At 33.8% G+C, this 23827-nt stretch overlaps 1 protein-coding gene across 1 annotated transcript in view; it reads left to right on the forward strand.

The window, feature by feature from the left end:
* Positions 1 to 1090: 1090 nt before the first annotated feature.
* Positions 1091 to 23827, forward strand: part of TMPRSS7 (transmembrane serine protease 7) — a 96594-nt gene continuing 73857 nt past the window's right edge. Inside the window, exons 1-3 of the mRNA XM_003763582.3 lie at positions 1091 to 1138; positions 2717 to 2933; positions 18801 to 18931. Of these exons, the coding sequence (XP_003763630.1) occupies positions 1091 to 1138; positions 2717 to 2933; positions 18801 to 18931 (396 nt within the window). The remainder of the gene's footprint in view (positions 1139 to 2716; positions 2934 to 18800; positions 18932 to 23827) is intronic.

Genomic DNA, 23827 nt, shown 5'->3' on the forward strand with positions numbered 1-23827 from the left:
ACTTTTAGATGTTGACTTTTATTGTCCTGTGGGAGGTAGTGATCTTACTAAAATGTAACCAAAGTCAAATAATTATATTTAAGTCTATGGATAAAGTACTTAAAATTGTTGAATTTTGCAGGATTGAGAATCCCCCCATCACAACAGATTAATTAATCAAATCATAAAATACATATTTATAATGTGTATACTATGGATATAGTAAATACAGTATTAGGTCAATATGGTTATAATAGAGAGAAAAGGAATCTGAATGGGAGACTGGAGGTAGGTTGTGGATGGTTCTTGTACTAGGCCTTAGGAATCAGTTCCTGGCTGAGTCTATCATGGAAAAGAAGGATTGGATTTAAACTCCTTTTTGAGAGGGTTAGCTTGCTCAAGGTCAAACACCAGTATTATCTAAAGAGGAACCTGAAGCTAGATCTTCTTGGCTTCAAGGCCAGTTTTCTATTTACTACTGCATGCTGCCTCTCAATCTTCCAAAGAGAGCTCTTATTACAAAGTGTTTCGTGTAGATGAGAGAGTAGGAAAAGTCATTTTTCTTTTTACATTTTTTAACCCTGATTTTAAAATATAGAGCAATGTTGGAAATCTCATTAAGTTATCATACCATAACTCAGAAAGTATACTTTAAAAAATAGCATAATTGATTGATGCAGCCCTATGAAGTTTCAAGATAAATTAAATGCAAAGTGCTCAAGGACTTAATTTGTCAACTTCATGCTTTTCTCATTCATAGTACCCACATAATATTATGCTTCCCCTCTCCACCTCCAAGTTGACAGCACCATGCCTCAGTCTACAAAAGGAAGTAATCAACATAAACCTCAAATCATATATAGAAACCTGCCTACTCAATTTCAGTTTGGGACATAATTTGCCAGGTCCCTTTAACACCCTCTGTAAAGCTGTGAGACAGATGCAATTACAGAACTGGAAACTGCTGGATGTAAATTGATGCCCTGCCCTGAGTGATCTCTTGAATGCTATTGCTGATTCTCCCCAAGACAGGAACCTGGGGACCTTGTACAAGAGTAAGGGGCAATTGGCTTTGGAACCTACCTGAAAACTTGAGAAGAGATCCCCTAAAATGGAGAAAACCAACAGTGATGATTCAGTCAAACCTGCTGACTTCAATGTAAGTAGTATTTGACAACCTTGCTCTCTTAGCTGTTTAGGGTCTATTTGTCATTGCTCTCTGTGTACCACTGAGGGCTGCACCACTTTTCTGAATTGCTGTCAGCTTGTGTTAGAGTTTTGTCAGTGGCATTTGTTCACATCTGTGCATTGAAATATCACTGAATGTATACTGATCTTTAAGCAAACCAGGGCAAACTGATGGAGAAAAAGGCTATCTTTGATGTAATTACATAGAAAATCAAGAGTGAGACTCAGTTTACATGTTGAAGGCATCACAAGTATATATTTTAGAAGAATTTCTCCTTTGGCTCATTTAGAAAATATCTGGAAAGGAATTTTATTTTAATGAGTCCACTCCATTTTCTACAATGACTATTTTTGCTCTTTAGAAACAGTATCTCTACCTCCTTCAAGGTATAGCATTAGATTAAGTCTACTCTTGTTAAGTTTCAGCTGGACGACTAGTCCACATTCCACTGGACAAGGTTGTTTGGCAGGAGGAATGAGATACAAATGAATAATTTAAAGCATACTGAGCTGCAAGTTAGTCTATTAATTGGTATAAATTCATAAAAATTGGACTTATTAGTGGAACAAAAATGCATTATTTCTTTAGAATTCTTATTCTTATTTGGTTTTGCCTTTGTTCTAGGTTGTTACATTTTACTCATTTGTCATTACTCTCATTACAAGTGTTGTAGTTAGAAATAATTTTGCCACTGGACTTTATTTACATTGACATATATAAATTTCTCTGTTCAAGAAGCTCAAAGTTCCTTCTATACATTATTCTATAATTCTCACACTATCAGGTGAGGAAGGCAGGAAGAAGAGAACTGAGAAGAAGAGCAACAATAAATAGTAAATAGCAATTATTTTTGTTTGTAAACAGAATATTTTAATTTTATACAGTGGTTTTTGCCAAAATAATTTTTTCCAGTTCCTTGTTTGTCATCCTCATTTTATTGATTGGGAAACCAAAGCTATGTGATCACTCAAAAGTATATAGGAATAGAGTTGTGAACAAGCTGCATGTCTCCTCCCCAAAACAGGATATCATCTGTTATTTTTTCCTAGTGGTAAAGAATTCTTTGATAACCAGGAATAGAAATTATCCATTTCCCTAGAGAACAATATTTAAAATTTTTTTGGTTGTTGTTAATTTTCTTGACTGAGACAAGGTTAAACATGCATGGACAGACCAAATATCACCTGGCACTATATAACAAGCCCTACATCAGAAGTTAGAGGGCTGAGATTCATACACTGTCTCTCTTATCTACTGCCTGGATGATATTAAGCAAAACACTTCATCTTTTTGGACTTCAGCTTCCTCATCTATGAAATGAACAAGATAAACAAAATTAGCTTTGAATACTCTTTCCAGTTCTATGATCTCTAGGACTTAAAAAAAATAAACACATGACCATGATTTTTCACCATTTAGCCCTTAACTTTTGAAATTTTATGCTAAAATGTCCTTGTATCTCTCTTGATTTTAATTATTTCAGCTGCCTTTGTTGCATAATATGTATGCTTATGTGTGTGTGTATGTGTTTTTCCTCCTTTCTTTAAGGTATCTAATATTTCTGTTCAAATGGTGACCCGACCAGAAAAGCTACCAGTCAGGAAACCACTCAGAAAGCCACACAGAAAACCTATTGGCAAAATCAAATTCAAGAAGAAAGCCAAGAAAAGCCCCTTTTGGAACATTCAAAATAAAATCATTCTTTTCACAGCATTTTTAGTCATCCTAGCAGTAATCACCTGGACGTTGCTATGGCTCCATATCAGTGAGTTAAAATGTGTGCTCATGGAAGTTGAATGCATTAGGATTAATGACACATTATAAATGTAGGTTCCATTATGTAAACTGTTAAATTCTATGCATTTTCATTATAGTATTCTTTTATCCTCCAAGCAGACCTTGATGTGAAGTAGAGGAGAAAATGGCATTTTCTAAACCCTGTTCCATCTCAATAGAGAGGAGGGAAAAGAAAGAGAAAGATAGGAGTGGTGGCAGGAGAAAGCAAGTTCTAGAATCTTTTTACACGGTCAGATAAGTTGAATGAATTTGAAATCCTTCAGAAAAAAAGGAGTTGTTTTATCTCACTTATAATTTTACCTTAGCATTTTTCTAAATATCATTATCATGGGGAACCTCCATAGTTGCTTTGTAGACACTTGGTGAAGAAGGACCACCAACTATATATCTCCCCTGTCTACTTGGATGATTCTTGAAATGTTACTCAGAACATCATCCCTTGTATTTCAGATCTTTTTCTTGTCAAATTGCAAATAGCCCTAGGATGGATGATTCAAATATCTTGAATCTCAGTTGTGTCTATTTCATTATACAAGTTTTAGGGTTTGTTTGTTTGTTTTTTTTTTTTTTCTGGCAAAGAAAGAAGAGTCAGAAGTAAGGAGGGAAGAGAACCCAAGAATCCTAGAAATCCAAAGGAATGAAAACAGCAAATTGTGAAAGAATCACTAGAGAGGAGAGGAGAGGAAAGGACTCAGTTTTCAAGATAATTTTGCAGTTACTGCCCCAAAAGAGCTTAATTCATTGATAGAAGTTTCCTAAGAAGCAAATAGAGTTTTGGTGCTGGACCCATTCCAGTTTGAACCAATTAGGATGAAGAGATTCTCTAATATTTTAAATCATTAACAATCTCACAAGTAGAATTGACAGGAAGAGATATTAGGTTTACTCAACTTGAAATGTTTTAGAATTTGATCAGTAAATGAAATTTGATCACCCTGATAAGGAAAGAATTAAAGTTGGCTGAAAGGGAATAGAAAGTGCAATTGGCTCATACCCAGTGAAAATGGTTGTTGGATAGAAGATATTTTCATAAGAGGTCACCAAACAGAGAAGAGATATCTTTGAGGCTGTTGGTATTTAAAGAGAAACTTCATTCAAAGATGAGGAGCACAGAGATTTTTTTTTTTAATCTATTTGCTCCATTTCCATAATACTCATGCTGCTTTGCTCAGTGCATCCCAGTGCATCAGTATAAAAAGCAGTAGGCTTTTTACTCAGAGATCCCTTTCTCCACTAGATGCTGAATATTGGGATCCTGGTAATAAATCATATATGATAGAGGGATGAAATGAAGACCCAAGTTTCTACTTCCTCTTTATCATATGTCTCTTTAGACATTACCAACCTTAGATGGGGTCCTTAAATATCAGAAAGTGTTTTGTTTTGTTTTGTTTTATTCCTTTCCCATTGGTAGGAACACAATAGGCCAGCATGTATTTCTTTCTGCCAGTAGGAATAACTCACCAAGTAGGTTATTAGTTTATTTGGATCAGGGTTTTTTAAATGGTATTGATGAGGTTTGACTCCTCTTGATTCCCAGTCAGAGAACCAAATGATGAGGTTAGTGGAGGGTTTGGGGTTCAGGAAACTAAATAAAAAGGTTTGACTAGATTCCCCTAGGATTCGGTGCAGGGAGAGAGTTATGGAAACCCCTTTCTGGTGGTTCAGAGGTCCTTTGTAAAGGAATTTATGAACCCAAAAAGCTAGGCTGGTAAAAGAAGTTTATTATTGGCATTGGGAAGTCAGCCTTTGCTATGCATGAATAGAAAGACTGAATTCCTTGGTGGCAAGGTCCCCACAGACAAGTAAAGTTTCTAACAGAGAAATCCCAACAGAGAGGTATAAAGTCTTGTTGGGGAAATAGATGAGAAAGATAAAGAGAGGATAATTCTGAAAGAGGATATAATTTCAGCGGGCAGAGAGTTGCTGCTATGCCAGGGAGAGAGAGGTTCCTTGACATGGCATATTAGATCCTCTGTAAGAATTGAGCCTCAAGTTGGCTCATTTTATAATAGAAGCCTAGGCTAGCAGCTCTTGATGGGGGCTAGCTGCAGTTTGAGCTGGAATCAGAGAAAATATTGGAATTGAATGAGTGTCTCTGGGTTAATCTTCACCTCAATAGGGAGCTTAATTGTGTTATCAATGGGAGTGGTACTCGTTTCTCAGGATAACAGAATGAAGCTGTTTATCCTGTTTCCCTTGGGTGGGGTCTTTTACAGAGGCCAGGATTCAAGGAGACTTTTTCATTGAAGGAGAAAGGCTTCAGTTTCAGGCTGCCCTTATCAATATCATTAGGCTCCCTAAAAATTTCTGTTGACATGTAGGATTTGGGGCAAACAGAAGAAGTTTGCAAATGTAAGTGGACTTTTGTTGTTTTTTAATGACTAATTTCAAAAAAAATAAATTTCTTCTCATCCTCATTCATTTCTTTCTTGCTATGATAAGATGTTGGGGCATAAAACAAAACAGTATTGATAAAAATGACAGGTTTTTCAATTCTGATGGATGTGGCCCTCTTCAACAATGAGATGAACCAAATCAGCTCCAATAGAGCAGTAATGAATTGAACTAGCTATACCCAGGACTCTGGGAGATGAGTATGAACCACTACATAGAATTCCCAATCCCTCTATTTTTTTGTCTGCCTGCATTTTTGATTTCCTTCACAGGCTAATAGTACACTATTTCAAACTCCAATTCTTTTTGTACAGCAAAATAACTGTTAGGACATGTATGCTTATATTGTATTTAATTTATACTTTAACATACTTAACATGTATTGGTCAACCTGCCATTGTGGGGAGAGGATGGGGGGAAGGAGGGGAAAAGTTGGAACAAAAGGTTTGGCAATTGTCAATGCTGTAAAATTGCCCACGCATATAACTTGTAAATAAAAAGCTATAATAAAAAAAATGACAGGTTTACAAAGCATTTTTATAGATTATCTTACATGAGCTTCATAAGAACACTGTGATGTAGGCTGGCATTAATAATTATCTCCATTTTACAGGGAAAAAAATCCTGAGACTCAGAATAGCTACAAGATATGTTCAGAATCACAGGATCACATCTCTGGGTTAAGTGTCAGTAGTAGCATATGAATCTGAATTTCTGATTCTAAGTCCAAAACTCCATTTGCCAATCACTACAACAAAATGCCTCAGGAAAAAAAAAGCAAAAAAAAAAAAAACAAAAAACCCAACTAATTATGTTATTCATAAGTAGAATGTCCCTGTCAGCAGGCAATGTTTTATTTTGTCTTTAAATCAACAGGGCCAAGAAGAGTATTTCACATATTTTCAATCAGTCATTTTTTTTTTAGTCATGTCTGACTCTTTGTGACCCCATTTGGGGGTTTTCTTGGCAGAAATACTAGAGTGGTTTGTCATTTCCTTCTCCACCTCATTTTTCAGGTGAGAAAACTGAAGTAAACAGGGTCAAGTGACTTATAATGGGTCACACAGCTAGTGTCTGAGGTCAGATCGGAACCCAGATCCTCCTGACTCTAGAACTGGCTCTTTACGCACTGCATCGTATAACTGCCCATAGCAATCTAGATAATGCTTATTCTACATTATTTTTCCAATGTGATTTGTTAGGTCAAATGCTTTAAGCCATGTGCATCTCATTTAGGAGGCAGTTTTATTGGGTTTGTGTAACTTTTATGATGCCAAAAATAACAGGAACATCTGGATGACCTTACTATTATAGGGAACCCATCTTCTATTTGGACACTGTGCTGAATATTTCCCATGGCAGTGGAAAATATCTTTGGTTGACATACATCTCAGTAACACACTTGATCATGAATGGGTTATTGAATGAAATAATTTGTATTGCATCTTTCAAAGAATCTTGATGTTGTCAAAACTTTATTTTTGAAGAAAGGACCAATGATATCATGGTGTGATGTCTTGACTTGGACATTAATTGGATTTAGATGAGACAGAACTGCACAAAGTCATCAATCTCACTCTCTCTTCTAGAGTTATTAGACCAGTGTCAAAACAACTAGCAATGGCTGGGATGCAGGGGATAACATATAGTAGTTTCTTTTTTTTTTCCCTTTTCATTTTTATTGTGGTAAGTTTATTTATTTTTAATACACATTGCTTTAGGAATCATGTTGGGAGAGAAAAATCAAAGCAAAAGGGAAAAACCCACAGGAGAGAATAAAAAACACAGAAAAATGAAGTGAACATAGTATGTATTGATTTACATTCAGTCTCTTTAATTCTTTTTCTAGATGCAGGTGGCATTTTCTGTCCAAAGTCTATTGGGATTGCTTTGGATCACTGAAGTACTGAGAAGAACCAAGCCTTTCATACTTGATCATTGCACATTCTTGCTGTTGTTATGTACAATGCATTCCTGGTTCTGCTTGTTTCACTCAGCACCAGTCTGGCCTTTCTAAAATCAGCTTGTTCATCATTTTAAATATATTTATATTCCATTTCCTTCATGTACACAACTTGTTCAACCATTCCCCAATTGATGGGCATCCACTCCTTTTCCAATTATTTGCTATTACAAAAAGAGCAGCTAAAAACATTTTTGCACATGTGAGTCCTTTTCTCTCCTTAATGATTTTCTTGGGACATAAACCCAGTAATGCCACTTTTGGGTCAAAGGGTATGCACAGTTTTATAGCCCTTTGAGCATAGTTCCAGATTACTCTCCAGAATGGTTGGGTCATTTTACAACTCCATCAACAATGTATTAATGTCCCAATTTTCCCTACATCCCTTCCAATATTTATCATTATCTTTTCTTGTCATCTTAGCCAATCTCTGAGCATTTTTTCATATGATTATAAATGTCTTTAATTTTATCATTTGAAAATTGTCTGCTCATATCCTTTGACCATTTATCAAATGGTCAAGACTTTTATTCTTATAAATTTGACCGAGTTCTTTATATATTTTAGAAATGAGACCTTTATAAGAAATACTGACTATAAAAATTTTCTCTCAGCTTTGTACTTCCCTTTTAATCTTATTTCTATTGGTTTTGTTTGTGCAAAACCTTTTTTAATTTAATGTAATCAAAGTTGTCCATTTTGCCTTTCATAGTGTTTTCTAATTCTTCTTTGATCATAATTTCCTCCCTTCTCCAAAGATCTGATAGGTAAATCATCTGATAGGTAAACCATCTGCCCAGGATGGTGGATAGAATTGCAAGGGTAATGAGGATATTTATGTTCAGGCAGGGGGCAATTTGGTATAGGATGGATGTTGGGGTGATTTTTTATCAGGTTAGAAGAATTATTCTGGTTAGGAGTGGGATTCCTTGTGCTACTTTGGGCACTCAGAAGTGAAAAGGGGCAAGGCCTCGTTTTATGGAGAAGGCCAGGGTTATTGAAATAGAGGCCCATTGGTCAGATAGTTGGAAGAGTATTCATTGGTTTGTTGATCATGCACTGTAGATGATAGTGAATATTATTATTATTATTATTATGGAAGCAGTGGCTTGTGTAAGGAAGTATTTTGTGGCAGCTTCTGTGGCACATGGGTTGTTTGGGGAAGTTATTAGAGGGATAATTGCTAGGGTGTTGATTTCTAAGCCCATTCAGGCTGTAAATCAGTAGTTGCTGAATAAGGTGAGGCATGTGCAGATAAAGAGACTTAGTGATAAAATGATGAGGAAATCATGAAATGATGGGTTTCTGTCCTAATTTGTTTATGGTATCCCATATGCCCAAATCATGTATCCGTTTTTACCTTATTTTGGTATGGAGTATGAGGTATAGGATTATGCCAAGTTTCTGACATATTATTTTCCAGTTTTCCCAGAAATTTTTGTCAAATAGTGAGTTCTTATCCCAGAAGCTGAAGTTTGGGGGTTTATCAAAAACTAGATTACTATAGGCCTTAATTATTGTGTCACTTGTATCTAATCTACTCCAATGATCCACCATTCTATTTCTTAGCCAGTACCAAATGGTTTTGATGAATGCTGCTTTATAATATAGTTTTAGGTTTGGTATTGCTAAGCCACCATCCTTTGTATTTTTTTTTTTTCATTAATCCCCTTGATATTCTTGAACTTTTGTTCTTCCAGATGAAACTTGTTATTATTTTTTCTAGTTCTATAAAATAATGTTTTGGCAGTTTGGTTGGCATGTCATTGAACACTGAAATGATAAAAAATTTCCCCTAAGAACTGCTTTGGCTGCATTCATAGGTTTTGGTATATTGTCTCCTTATTGTCATTTTCTTGGATGAAATTATGGATTATTTCTGTGATTTGTTGTTTGACCCACTTGTTCTTTAGAATTGGGTTATTTAATTTTCAGTGATTTTTTATCTATCTTTCCCTGGCCCTTTATTGAATGTAATTTTTATTGCATTGTGGTCTGAAAAGAAAGCATTTACTATTTCTACCTTTTTGAATTTGATTGTGAGGTTTTTATGGCCTGATACATGGTCAGTTTTTGTGGAGGTGCCATGAAGTGCCAAGAAAAAGGTGTATTCCTTTTTGTCTCTATTCAATTTTCTCCAGAGGTCTATCATATCTATGTTTTCTAGGATCCTATTAACCTTCTTAGTTTGTTTCCGGTTTATTTTGTGGTTAGCGTTGTCTGATTCTGAGAGGAGAAGATTGAGGTACCCCACTAGAATAGTTTTGCTATCTATTTCTTCCCATAATTGGCTTAAAATCTCTAGGAATTTCCCTGCTCTACAGCTTGGTGCATGCACATTTAGTATCATTACTACTTCATTATTTATGGTACTCTTTATCAAGATGTACTTTTCCTCCTTATCTTTTTAAATAAAATCTAATTTTCCTTTTGCTTTATCTGAGATTAGAATTGCCTGCTATTTTTACTTAAGATGAACCATAATAAATTTTGTTCCAGCCTTTTACCTTTACTTTGTATGTATCTCTCTGTGTCAAATATATTTCTTGTAAACAACTTATTACAGGATTCTGTTTTTTAATCAACTCTGCTATTTGCTTCCATTTTATGGGAGAGTTCATCCCATTCACATTAACAGTTATGATTCCCAACTCTGTATTTTCCTACATCTTATTCTCTCCCCTGAATATACTTTTACTATCTCTTTCCTTAGGACAAGACTAAGTCCTAGTCTTGTGGGGTTTTTTTACCCACCCCATCCACTACCTTATCTCCCATCACTCCTCCCCCCTTCCCTTACTAGTGGTTTTTTTTACCCACTCCACCTACTACCTTAACTTCTATCAATCCCCTCCCCCCATTTCTTTTACCTTTTTCCCCAGTGTTTCTGCCATCCCCTCTATCCTGTCCCTTTTCTTTTCCTCTTTCTCCTTCTACTTCTTTATAGGGTTAGATAAATTTCTGTGCCCAACTGCATGATTAAATTATTCCCTCTTAAAGCCAAAACTGATGAAATCAAGCTTCAGACAATGCTAAGACCCTTCCCTTCTTTCCCCAAAATGTAATTGTTTTTTGTACATCTTCATGTGAAGTAATTATCCCATTATACATTTTCTTTCCTATTTTCTCAATACAGACCTTCCTACCCCTTGATGTATTTTTCTTTGATGTCATCACATCGGGGATCATTTACAACCACACCCTTGGTCATGTGATGCCCTTCTCAGTCTGCCCCAGTGACAGATGCAGTTTGTAAGATGTACAGATAATGTTTTCCTATCTAGAGATGTAAATAGTTTAACCTTTACATATACATTTTTCCCCTGCTTGCCTTTTTATAGTTCTCTTGAGTCCTGTGTTTGCAGATTAAATTTTCTGATCTCTTTTTTTCTTTTTTTTCTATGTATTATTTATTTTTTAATAACCTTTTATTTACAGGTTATATGTATGGGTAACTTTTACAGCATTGACAATTGCCAAACCTCTTGTTCCAATTTTTCCCCTCCTTTCTCCCACCCCCTCCCCCAGATGGCACGATGACCAGTAGATGTTAAATATATTAAAATATAAATTAGATACACAATAAGTATATTATTTTGCTGACCAAACCGTTATTTTACTGTACAAAAAGAATCGGACTCTGAAATATTGTGCAATTAGCCTGTGAAGGAAATCCAAAATGTAGGTGGGCAAAAATATAGGGATTGGGAATTCAATGTAATGGTTTTTAGTCATCTCCCAGAATTCTTTCGCTGGGCGTAGCTTGTTCAGTTCATTCCTGCTCCATTGGAACTGATCTGGTTCATCTCATTGCTGAGGATGGCCAAGTCCATCAGAATTGGTCATCATATAGTATTGTTGTTGATGTATATAATGATCTTTTGGTCCTGCTCATTTCACTCAGCATCAGTTCATGTACTGATCTCCTTTTTTCCAATAGAAATGATTGAAAGTTTCTTAGTTCATTGAAACTCCATCTCTTCCCCTGAAAGACAATGCTGAGTGTCACTGGGTAGTTAATTCTTGGTTGTAATCCCAGGCTTTGTCTTCTAGAATATGGTATTCTAGGCCTTCCAATTTCTATTGTAGAAGCTACCAGATCCTGGGTAATCCTGACTGTTGCTCCTTGATAGTTAAATTGTTTTTGTTTGGCAGCTTGCAGTATTTTTTCCTTGAGATTATAATTTTGGAGTTTCCTAACAATATTCCTTGAGGTTTTCCTTGTGGGATCACTTTCCACAAATGATCAATAGATTCTTTAAATAAGTATTTCCTCTTCTGTTTCTAGAATATTGGAGCAGTTTTCCTTAATGACCTCTTGTGGAATTCTATCCAAGTTCTTTTTTTTTTTTTTTTTTTTTTTTTTTTTTTTTCTTTTTTTTTTTTTTTTTTTTTTTTTTTTTTTTTTTTTTTTTTTTTTTTTTTTTTTTGGCCATAGCCTTCAGATAGGCCAAAAAGTTTTAAATTGTCTCTTCTGGATCTATTTTCCACATGACTACTTTGCCAATGAAGTATTTCACATTTTCTTTCATTTTTTTCATACATTTTAGTTTGTTTGACTGATTCTTTTTGCTCACAAGGTCATTAGCTTCCATTTGCCCTGTTCTAGTTTTTTTTTTTTTTTTTTTATGTGTGATTATCTTCAATTAACTTTTGCATCTCTTTTTCCATTTATTTTATTCTACCATTTAAGTAGTTGTTTTCTTCAGACAAGTTTTTCCCTTCCTTTTTCAAACTGTTTACTCTTTCATGCATCCCTCTCATTTCTTTTCTCATTTTGTCTTCTACCTTTCTTATTTGCCTTTTGAAGTCTCTTATGAACATTTCCAAGAAACCTTTTTGAACTTGAGACCAATTTATCTCACTCTTTGAGATTTCTTCTGTGGACATTCTGTCCTTGTCTGAGTTTGTGTTTTAATCTGCCCTGTAGCCATAGTAGCTTTCTATGATCTTTTCTGTTTCTTGTTCATTTTCTTTTGTTTTCTTTTGGCATTCCTCTTTTAAAAAATTTTATGGTAGAATTCTGCTCCTGGAATAAAGGTAATGTTGTCTTCTTGTGAAGCTCTGAGCCTTGGCTTTGAGCACCAGGGACTCCTTGTGTTTGTAGAGGGTAGCTTGGCTGCTCTTTCCAGGAAACAGCCTGGTTTTCCAGTTTGCCTTCTGAGCTGGTACTGTGGGTTGCCCCACTGATTTGCTCCACTATTGAGGCAAGTCTGAGCATCTTAGTTGTTGATTTGCTGTGATTAAAAGCATCTAACTTGCTTTCCCAGAGCTTATCTGATCTGAGCTGGATGCCTTTTTCACCCCAGTGAGACTGACTTTTCTTGAAGTTTTTTCTATTTTGAGCTGGAGAGTGGTTTCATTCCATCAGACTCTGTTCAGAGGTTTGGTTTCATGTGGTTTTCTAGGGAAATTAAGAGAGCTCCATCAGCTTTGCGACTTTATTCTGCCATTTTGACTCCACCCATATAGTAGCTTCTTTTAAAAAGATACACTCTGAAACTCAAATGTTTTACAAATTCATATTGATGTGCCTCTGGACTAGGAATTAGAAAGATTTTTGTTATAAGAAGGGGAAACTTATATCAAATAAAGTCAACAAATTTTTGTCAAACACTTAACCAGATACTGGATAATGTGCTAAGTGCTGGTCTATATCTTCCAGTATTTGAAATCTCTGAAAATCATACTGGAATTCACCAAAATATCTCTGCATGTGCAATACAATATATAGAACTTAACATATCAACTAATTAAAGAAATTTATAGAAAACACATTCAATATAGTTAACAGGGTTGGTCTTTAACACATGTTAAAAACAATGCAGACACATACATTAATCTACATCTTTTACATTAGAATTTCGTGTAGCTAACCATAGTACACAAAACGACCATAAGTCATGTATATAATCATAGCATAAATGACAGTGTTGCAATATAAATCCAAAAATACAAGTCTCTTATAATTAAAATGACACATAAAACATATATAAAACAATTGTGTACAATAATCAAATATAGAGATCATCTACAGAAACATGGTATATAAACTGTTTATATAATATAAAATCCATCAACAAACATTTCAAAGAATTTTCTATTATATGCCAGATGCAAGGCACCAGTGAAAAAAATAAATTAAATAATTTCATACTCTAAGGAAAAGAGACAACATACACATAAATTTTTTTTTAAAAAAAATTTCCACACAAATATTTTAAAGCCATTTACAACCTATTCCCAATCTATATTTCCTGTCTTATTGTACATTTCTTTCCATCCTGCATTCTGAGGTCCAGTCAAATTTGTCTTCTCTTTATTCCTCACATACTGAGGGCTCCATCTCCTGTTTCCATGTCTTTACCTTGGTTAACTTCCATGTATGGAGTATACTTTTTCCTCACCTTTACTTAGAGAATTCCTCTCTTTTTTCAAGACAAAGTTTATGTTGCCAATTTCTATATGAAGCTTTTCCTAACTCTCCCAGAATTCCTTTAATGTCTTTCTTCCTGGTTCACCTTGCATTTATTCTCTTTATTCTTCTGGATCCAAAGCCAGGAAGCCTTGAATTCAAATTCAGACTGAGATACTTGCTAACTGTTATGAAATTAAAAACTGCTTTTCTTTTTTTTTTTTTTTAAGACTTAATCAACTTAGATTGAATATTCCTCTTTACTGTATTGTTTTACTTAGGTAACCTCAGGTTACTTGTCTCACAATTCTTATTTTAGATTTGCATATGCCATTTATTGAAGGGGGGAAAAGAGAAACATATTAAACAGAAGAAATATAAACCAAGAGAAATTAGAATTTGGTTTTTATTTTGCAACTAGTATCTTTACTCTCATATGATTTTACTCATATGAGATATGTGAGATACTTAGTTGGAGAAAAGCTTTTAGGGTGAAATTTTGCTTCACTGAATCACAAGTTCCTTGGTTGTTGTTTTTTAATAGTCAACAAAAAGATATGCTCAATGGAAACTCATATTCTCTTTTCAATAATCAATCAACAAGCATTTATAAGAACTTACTATGGAGAACTATATGTACCTTTTTTCAATTTGAATGATCTCTCAAACTTTTCCAAAATAGGAATTATTCACAAAAGATCAATAAATTTCAGCTATCTCTACAATCTAAAACACCAAAAACTCTAAAAATTTGTCAGCCAAATTCACTAACACCAGGGAAAGGTAATTCCTAGTCCCCTACTATGTTCACTTACCTCCTCTTTCTCCACCAGTCACTATGCCCCATAGGACTACATAAGTCAAATCAGCTTTTGCAAATAGAACTCAACTCTTCTCTATCTTTGTGCTTCTGTCTGCAAGTAAACCTAAAGGCTTAGGATGACAGTGTGGCAGAGCTCTGTACTTTGAAAGTACAGACCTTGAGAACAGAAGAATATGAGAAAATGAGACAAGATGTTCACATGTGTGTGAATTCATCAAATCTAAGGGAAGAAAGATTGACATTGAGCTGGACATTCTATATCCTCAAAAGTCATTTAAGCAATAACCCAATAATGATCAGATGTGATTATTCTCCAGTGTGGAAAAAAGTGAAGCAACTTTGAGTTCTAATCTCTGGCAAAGAGAAAGAAGCAAAAACATAGAAAACATAGAAAACAAAGTGTCATTCAAAGGAATAAACAGATCACCCCCTCTTCAAGGAAAAAAAAACCCTGTGCTACAAATTCCAAGATATATGGTGATCAGATTTAACAATTCCAAGATTAATCAACAAATTCTGCAACCAACCAAGATAAATAACTTAAAATAGAAAAGACAGGAAATTAAAGTGTTGCAAGCCTTTTTTTTTCTTCATGTGTTTTTTCCTCCTTTTTGATCTTATTTTTCTTCTACAGTACAATGAACATGGAAATATGTTTAGGAAAATTACACATTTAACCTATATTGAATTGCTTGAGAGGGGCAAAGAGTAGAAGAAAAATTTGAAACAAGGTTTCACAAAGATGAATATTGAAAACTATCTTTGTATTTAAAAAAATAAAATAATAACAACAACACAAAAGTAATGCAAGACAATTTTTGCCCAGATGAAACTGCAAGTAAGAGTGGAATGATGTGTTTCAAAGAGCAAAGACATCAAAGATGCAACCCAATATGACATGTCCTGCAAACCTGAACCTCTCAATTAAATTGGATGTTTGATAAAATAATGATATTTGAAATATTCCCACCAAAGAAACCAAAATTGAACAAATTTCTTCCTTTATAGATAACATAAATACAAGAAAGATAAAAAGATACATCAAATAAGTAAGGTACAGGTAAGGAAATAAATTACCCCACAAAAAATTTAAAAATCGAATTAAAATTAGGTTATCTATGACTTTAATAAGAACAAAACAATAACAACAACTAGAAGAACAAATTAACAACAGAGAGACATTTCTTTCTAAAAGTATACAAGGAGTTAGATGGCCTAGTAGATAGAGTGCTGGGCCTAGAGGTCAGAAGAATCATCTTCCCTGAGTTCAGATTTGGATTCAAATATTTACCAGCTGTAAGATCCTGGGCAAGACACTTAACCCTGGTTCCCTCAGTTTCTTCATCTGTTTAAAAAAATCTGTAAGATCACTACAGTGTCTCTGCCAAGAAAATCTCAAATGAGATTAGGAAGAGTCAGGCACAACTGAAAATAACTGAATTTGATGTAAGTCAAATTGAAGTGCTGGTTGAGAAACAGAACTTAAACATCATGGACTAACTCACAACACTAGACTTAGAGTTGAATCAGTATTGAGTTTTTTTTTGGGGGGGGGAAGTACTAAATGGCAAAATTGTAAGGTACCTAGAAAAAGAGGGGGAAGGAAGACGACAGAAAGGAGTATGCTGTTGTAATTTAGTTGTGTCCCAACTCTTCGTGACCTCATGTACTATACTGTCCAAGGGAATTTTTTTTTAACATTTACTTTTTTATTGAAGCTTTATATTTTCAAAACATATGAAAGGAAAAATTTTCATCAATGACCCTATATGGCAAATAATATATGTTAAATATGGTGAAAATATATATAAATCCAATACAGGCATACATATTTATACAATCATCTTGCTGAACAAGAAGAATCAGATCAAAAAGGAAAAAAAATAGAAAAAATAAAATTCAAGAAAGCAACAACAGAAAATGTCATTGATGAGATCATAAGAGGAATATTTAGAGAGAAATAAAAAATAATTAGGAATGAAACCCTGAGGAATGAAATGAGGAATTTCATGCATAGAAATTAAAATATGGAAAATAATTTAGCAAAGGAGAATCAGAAGGACAGGTCAGAAAGGGCAATGTTATAAAAACCTAGAGAGGGGAAAGTATCCAGAAGAAAGGGGTTGTCACCTATGTAAAATGCTGTAAAGAGATCAAGAATGATAAAGCCTGACAAAAGGTAATAATAATAACTGACAGGGAATCTTTTCACAGTCATTCTGTTAGTAAGTGTCTGAATCGAGATTTGCACTCATGTCTTTTTAATTACAAGTCTACTGCTTGATTACTTTAGCACCTAGTTACTTCCTAGGCAATTAGGCTTAGCAATTAAGGGAAAATCACTCACTTTGGAAAGAACAATTTCATATGAGTGATGGAATTGGAAACCACATTTTAATGGGTTGAGAACTGAGATTGAGGTAAGAAAATGGAGGCAATGGGAGTTGACAATACACCCTTTCCTGTAGGAGGTGAGAATGGGGAAGGAGAAAGGTGTGCCTTAGATCCCACCCAGAATTTTTATTTGATTTTTGTCCTTTTGTCAGGATGAAAAAGACTATGGATTGGGTTAGTGGTACAGGACAATGTTGTATGCCCAGTTGATGAGACATTTGGTGTCTGGTCTAAGGATAGTTAATATTGAGGCAGTTGACTGATTTACAATTTTTCTTAATAGAAAACTTTTCTCCAGATACCAGCTCAGATCTTAATTTAGTTATCATCCTCTGGGCAAGCATAGGGAATAGCATAAATTTTTGGTCCCAGGGTGATCTTGGAGAGAATATGACTTGAACCTAGGGGCCAGTCCAGGTAATCTAGTATCTGGATCTTTATTGATTTTCCCACTGTGATACCCATATTAAGGAATGTTCCCACCAAATAAATTCCTTCTGAAAGATATTTTAATTATTCCATTAAACCCCAAAACCTCTTTACCTTGCCATATTTGGGAGTATAATGAGATCAGTCTTTATATAAAGTTGGAGTTAGTTCTGTTACTCTGGTTCCAAGTTATACTAACTATATTTTTTGGGAAAATTTGGAAAAAGTTAGGCAGAATGGATAATCATCTACTTGGAATGTATTATTTTGAAAAATAGACTGATTAATAAGTTACTGTTAGTTTGTCACTTTTCTTTCTTAAAGCTGGTCATTTTAGGATTGTAGATTTAAAAATACCTTAGTGGTCATAAAGGCCAAGTGCCTTACATTATTCTCTTAACTGAAATGCAGAAAGGTAAAGTGACCTTTACAAGGTCACAGCTAGCTAATTATAGATCATTTTTAAAAATCAGATTAAGGTCTTCTAAAGCAGGGCTTCTTAAACTTTTTCCACTCATGACCCCTTTTTGCCCAAGAAATTTTTATGACCCCAAGTATATAAAATAGATTTACAAATAAAGCATGTATTTATAACAAATCATAAATTTGTGACCACCATATTTAGTTATGAAAACCCACAGGATGTCAAGAACCACGGTTTAAGAAGCAGGATTCTAATATTTTGTCCTTCATTCAGTCTACAAAAGTCTACAAAAGACAACATGCGGGTAAGCCTTTGAAGTTGAAGAGAGTGCATAGCACTCAAAACCAGAGGCTAAGGGGTCTGTGGCCCTTTTCTTTTACCTTAATCCCATCACAAGATATTTAATAGTATTTTTTTCCAATTACATGTAAAGATAGTTTTCAACATTCACATTTATAAGATTTTGAACTCCATATTTTTCCCTCCTTTCCTCCTTCTCTCCCCAAGATGGGGAGCAATTTGATATAGGCTACACATGTATAATCATTAAATTAAACATATTTATATATTAGTCATGTTTTGAAAGAAGAATCAGAACAAAAGGGAAAAGTCGAAGACAAAAAATGTATCGTAAGATATCTATCATTATAAACCTCTCTTCCCCTACATGGCATTCCTTCTGAGTAACCACATATGTTGTTTGCTCCCCAAATACCTCAACTTCATGCGGCCTGTGAATTGCAAAATTTATATTCTTACCTTATTCCAAATAGTTCTGTCAAAAGAGAAAGAGATATTCTCAGGGGTGCCATCATTTACTATTCATGAAAGAGATACTATTAACTATGTAGAGTACAAAAATTTATGAACCACTAAAATATTTATTTGCCATTAAAAACAATTAATTCACAAACACAATAACACACAAGTACAAACCAGATAGTATTATAGTATTATGCAGCTACTAATTGTCTTCTTTTTGTTTCACAGGTCAGGCTGAAAGCAAGGATGCTTTTTACTTTGTTGGGCTGTTCCGTATTGCCAACATCGAATTTCTTCCAGAATATCGGCAGAAAGAATCAAGAGAATTCCTTTCAGTAGCACAAAATGTGCAGCAAGTGGTAAGAAAATGCAGCAGGAATTATAGAATCCCTATAGCATAGAAGGTTTTGTAGGATTAAAATACCATCTATAAAAAGTAAGATTTATATATATTCTCTACAAGCTAGAAATAAACATTTCTTTTCTGATCAAAAATAATTTTTTCTTTTCCTGCTTCATCATTTAATATGCAGAAATTTAATACTAAATTAGAGGTATATGACTGAAGTGGTAATAATGCAGTAATAATGCAAATAACTAAAATAATACATGGGCTTTTATTAGTAAAAAGAATGAATGCAAAATTAAACTTCTAAAGCTAAATAGTCAAAAAGAGAAATAGAAGTAAAAAAAATTTTCTTTAAAAATTAAAGAGAATTAAACTGTAGCTAATCAGAAAAGGTTGTCAGCACCATGGTCAGCTGAAAATAGTTTGATGTTTCAGCACTGGGATAGTGGATAGCACCATGCTCTCTGTAACTACAGTGTTGCTATAGAGTATTAAGAATATTTAAGGAGGATATTGGGCAACTTTCACGGGCTTGGTAGTTTATATTGTTCATAGTGTAAGAGTAAGACCTAGGCAAACCTTTGGAGGTGTGAGAAAACTTTTGTATTGTTTGAATTTATGTAGGAGAAATATATTGTCACAGGTCTTACATTTACTTTTCTTTTCCCAAGTATTAATGAGCAGAAAAATGGCTGGGGAAAGGTTTCTGTGTCCGTATTTTTCTTTCAATTAGCACGTGTTATCTTGCAGTAGTATCTGATACTGACTCTGAGTGGCAAAGCGTATGCATTTCTCTCTCTCTCTCTCTCTCTCTCTCTCTCTCTCTCTCTCTCTCTCTCTCATCCCTGAGGCAATTGAGGTAAAGTGACTTGCCCAGGGTCACACAGCTAGGAAATGTTAAATGTCTGAGACTCAGGTCCTCCTGACTGCAGGTCTGATGCTCTATTACTGCACCACTTAGCTGCCCTGAATATATGCATTGCCTTAAAGAAAGAGTCTGTGTTGAGATAATTTAGTAACAATTTTGGTTGCATTTTTATTAAAGGCCCTAAGGTTCTAAAGCTAGGTCCTTTTATCCAAGTTATGATGATGACTCTAAGAGCACTGAATACAAGTGAAATGAAAATGCTTTGTCTCAGAAAAATGAGTGTAGTAAAAACGAATGAACTTTTAAAATCTGGGAGCAGGAAAATATGGGTTGTTACAAGTCTAAGTATGACAGAATTGGAAGGGACATTTAAAACTATAAACTAAAATTCCCCCATTTTATAGATTATTCAAGAAGAAATCTCTGTTGATATATATATATATATATATATGTATATATACATATATATATATATGTATATATACATATATATATCAGGTCAGTTAAAAAGGTTAAGGGAATATTTCCATAAAAGTATACACAGCACTACAGGAGAAGTATACTCTGATATTATAGGAAGGATAAAAAATAGAGAAAAGAAAAAAGGAAAGAATGGAAAAGAGATAGAAGGAAGTACAGATAGTAGGGAAATAATAGAGTCTAGGCTGTCTGGGCTTTTTTGTCTATTTCTGAAGAATACAAACATGAATAGGGCTCTTCCATGACAAAAATGAACTTAGAAAGAAGATATAATAAAAACATGTATAATCATGAAATTGTGTTGTAGGGAGATACTAGCTAATTCCTAGGATCCTATAAGAAAAGAGAAGACTCTGAAGTTCAAAATCCTCTTAATATAAATAAAAGTAAATACTATTTGATTTACTAGAAAATTATATATAACTATACATGCACAAATATGTACTATATACATACATATATACATATGCATATATATATGGATATATCTCTACATATATATATCTATAATGTTTTTTTAACTTAAGAAGTGGTAGGGACAGGAATTTTGTTAATATTTTTAATTAATTAATTTTAACATACATTGCTTTATGAGTTATGTGGGGAGAGAAAAAGCAGAACAAAAGGGGAAAACCATAGGAGAGAGGGGAAAAATAGAAAAAAGAAATGAACATAGTATGTGTTAATTTACATTCAATCTCCATGGGTTTTTTTTTTTTTTCTGGATGCAGATTGCATTTTTCTATCTAATGTCTATTAGGATTGCCTTGGATCACTTGAACCACTGGCAACAACCAAATCTTTCATAGCTGATCATCATGTATCCTTGCTGTTTTTGTATTACAATGTATTCCTGGTTCTTCTTGTTTTGCTCAGCATCACGTCATGTAAATCTCTCCAGGCATTTCTAAAATAAATTTGTTCATCATTTTTTTATAGAACAATAATATTCCATTATTTTCATATACCACAACTTATTCAGCCATTCCCCAATTGATGAATATCTATTCATTTTCCAATTCTTTGCTACCAAAAAAAGAGCTGCTACATTTTTGCACATGTGAGTCCTTTCCCCCCCTCTATGATTTCCTTGGGATATACACTCAGTAGTGTCACTTCTGGGTCAAAGGGTATGCACAGTTTTATAGACCTTTGGGTGTAGTTCCTAATTGCTCTCCAGAATGTCTCCATAATGATTAGATCATTTCATAATTCCATCAATTAGTGTCCCAGTTTTCTCACATCTTCTTCAACATTTATCATTGTCTTTTCCTGTCATCTTAGCCAATCTGAGAGGTGTGAGATGGCATTTCAGAGGTGTTTTAATTTGTTTTAATCAATAGTGACTTAGAGCATTTTTTTTCATATGACTATATATGGCTTTAATTTCATCATCAGAAAATTATCTGTTCATATCCTTTGACCATTTATCAATTGGGAATGACTTGTATTTTTATAAAATTGACACCGCTTTTTGTATATTTTAGAAATGAAACCTTTACTAGAAACACTGACTGTATTTTTCCCCCTCAGCTTTGTACTTTCCTTGTGTTTTATTTGTGAAAAAACTTTTTAATTTAATGTAATCAAAGTTGTCCATTTTGCCTTTCATAATATTTTCTAGTTCTTCTTTGGTCATAAATTCCTCCCTTCTCCAAAGATCTAATAGGTAAATTATCCTTTGCTCTCCCACCCTTTATGCCCAAATCATGTACCCTTTTTGACCCTATTTTTGTATGGAGTGTGAGATGTAAGTCTATGCCAAGTTTCTGATATATTATCTTCCAGTTTTCCCAGAAATTTTTGTCAAATAGAGAGTTCTTATCCCAGAAGCTGGAGATTGGGGGTTTATCAAATATTAGATTACTATAGGCTTTGATTATTATGTCTCATGTATCTAATCTATTCCGCTGATCCACCATTCTATTTCTTAGCCAGTACCAAATAGTTTTGATGACTGCTACTTTATAATATAGTTTTAAGTTTGGTAGTGCTAAGTCACCATCCTTTGTATTTTTTTTTTCATTAATTCTCTATATTCTTGAGCTTTCGTTCTTCCAGATGAATTTTGTTATTTTTTTCTAGTTCTATAAAATAATGTTTTGGCAGTTTGATTGGCATGACACTGAACAAGTAGATCAATTTAGACAGAGTTGTCATGTTTATTATAGTAGCTTGACCTATCCATGAGCAATTGATATGTTTCAGTCGTTTAGTTCTGTCTTTATTTGTGTAAGAAGTGTGTTGTAATTTTGTTCACACAGTTCCTGGGTTTGTCTTGGCAGATAGACACCCAAATATTTTATTTTTTCTACAATTATTTTAGATAGAATTTCTCTTTCTCTCTCTGGTGGATAAGCTTTGTCAGTAATATATAGAAATGCTGTTGATTTGTGTGGATTTACTTTATATCATGCAATTTTGTTAAAGCCATGAATTGTTTCTAGTAGATTTTTTAATGATTTTCCAGGATTCTCTAAGTATATCATCATATCATCTGCAAAGAGTGATAGCTTTATTTCTTTGCTGCCTATTCTAATTTTTAAAATTTCTTTTCCTATTCTGGCTAAAGTCAACATTTCTAAAACAATGTTGAATAATAGTAGTAGTAATGGGCATTCTTGATTCACCCCTAATCTTATTGAGAATGCATCCGCTTCTCTCCATTATAAATAATGTTTGTTGTTGATTTTAGATAGACACTGTCTATTATTTTAAGGTAAGATCCCTTTGTTCCTATGCTCTCTAGTGTTTGTGATAGGAATGGATGCTATATTTTGTCAAAATCTTTTTCTGCATCTATTGAGATTTATCATATGATTTCTATTGGTTTTCTTATTGATGGGGTCAAGTGTGATAATAGTTTTCCTGATATTGAATCAGCCCTGCATTTCTGGTATAAATCCCACTTGGTTGTATGTATTATTATGCTGATAAATTGCTGTAATCTCTTTGCTAATATTTTATTTAAAGTTTTTGCATCAATATTCATTAGGGAGATTGATCTGTAATTTTCTTTCTCTGTTTTGGCTCTTTCTGGTTTAGGTGTCAGTACCATATTTGTGTCACAGAAGGAATTTGGCAGGATTCCTTCTTTATCTATTTTTCCAAATAGTTTACATAGTATTGAAATTAACTGTTCTTTAATTCTTTGGTAGAACTCACTTGTGAATCCATCTGGTCCTAGAGATTTTTTCTTAGGGAGTTCATTAATGGCTTATTCAATTTCTTTTTCTAAAATGAGATTATTTAAGTAATTTATTTCCTCTTCTGTTAACCTGGGCAATTTAATTTTTTGTAAATAGTCATCTATTCAGCTTAGATTGTCAGACTTGTTGCCATGGAATTGGGCAAAATAGCTTCTAATTGTTGCTTTATTTTCTTTTTCATTGGTGGTAAGTTCAGCCTTTTCATGCTAGTGCTAGTGATTTGTTTTTTTCTTTCCTTTTTTTAATCAAATTGACCAAAGGTTTTCTATTTTGTTGATTTTTTTCACAAAACCAACTCTTAGTTTTATTAATTAGTGTAATAGTTTTCTTAGTTTCAATTTTATTAGTC

This window comes from Sarcophilus harrisii, chromosome 3 (genome assembly GCF_902635505.1).
Source record: "Sarcophilus harrisii chromosome 3, mSarHar1.11, whole genome shotgun sequence".
In the NCBI taxonomy this organism is placed as follows: Eukaryota; Metazoa; Chordata; class Mammalia; order Dasyuromorphia; family Dasyuridae; genus Sarcophilus; species Sarcophilus harrisii.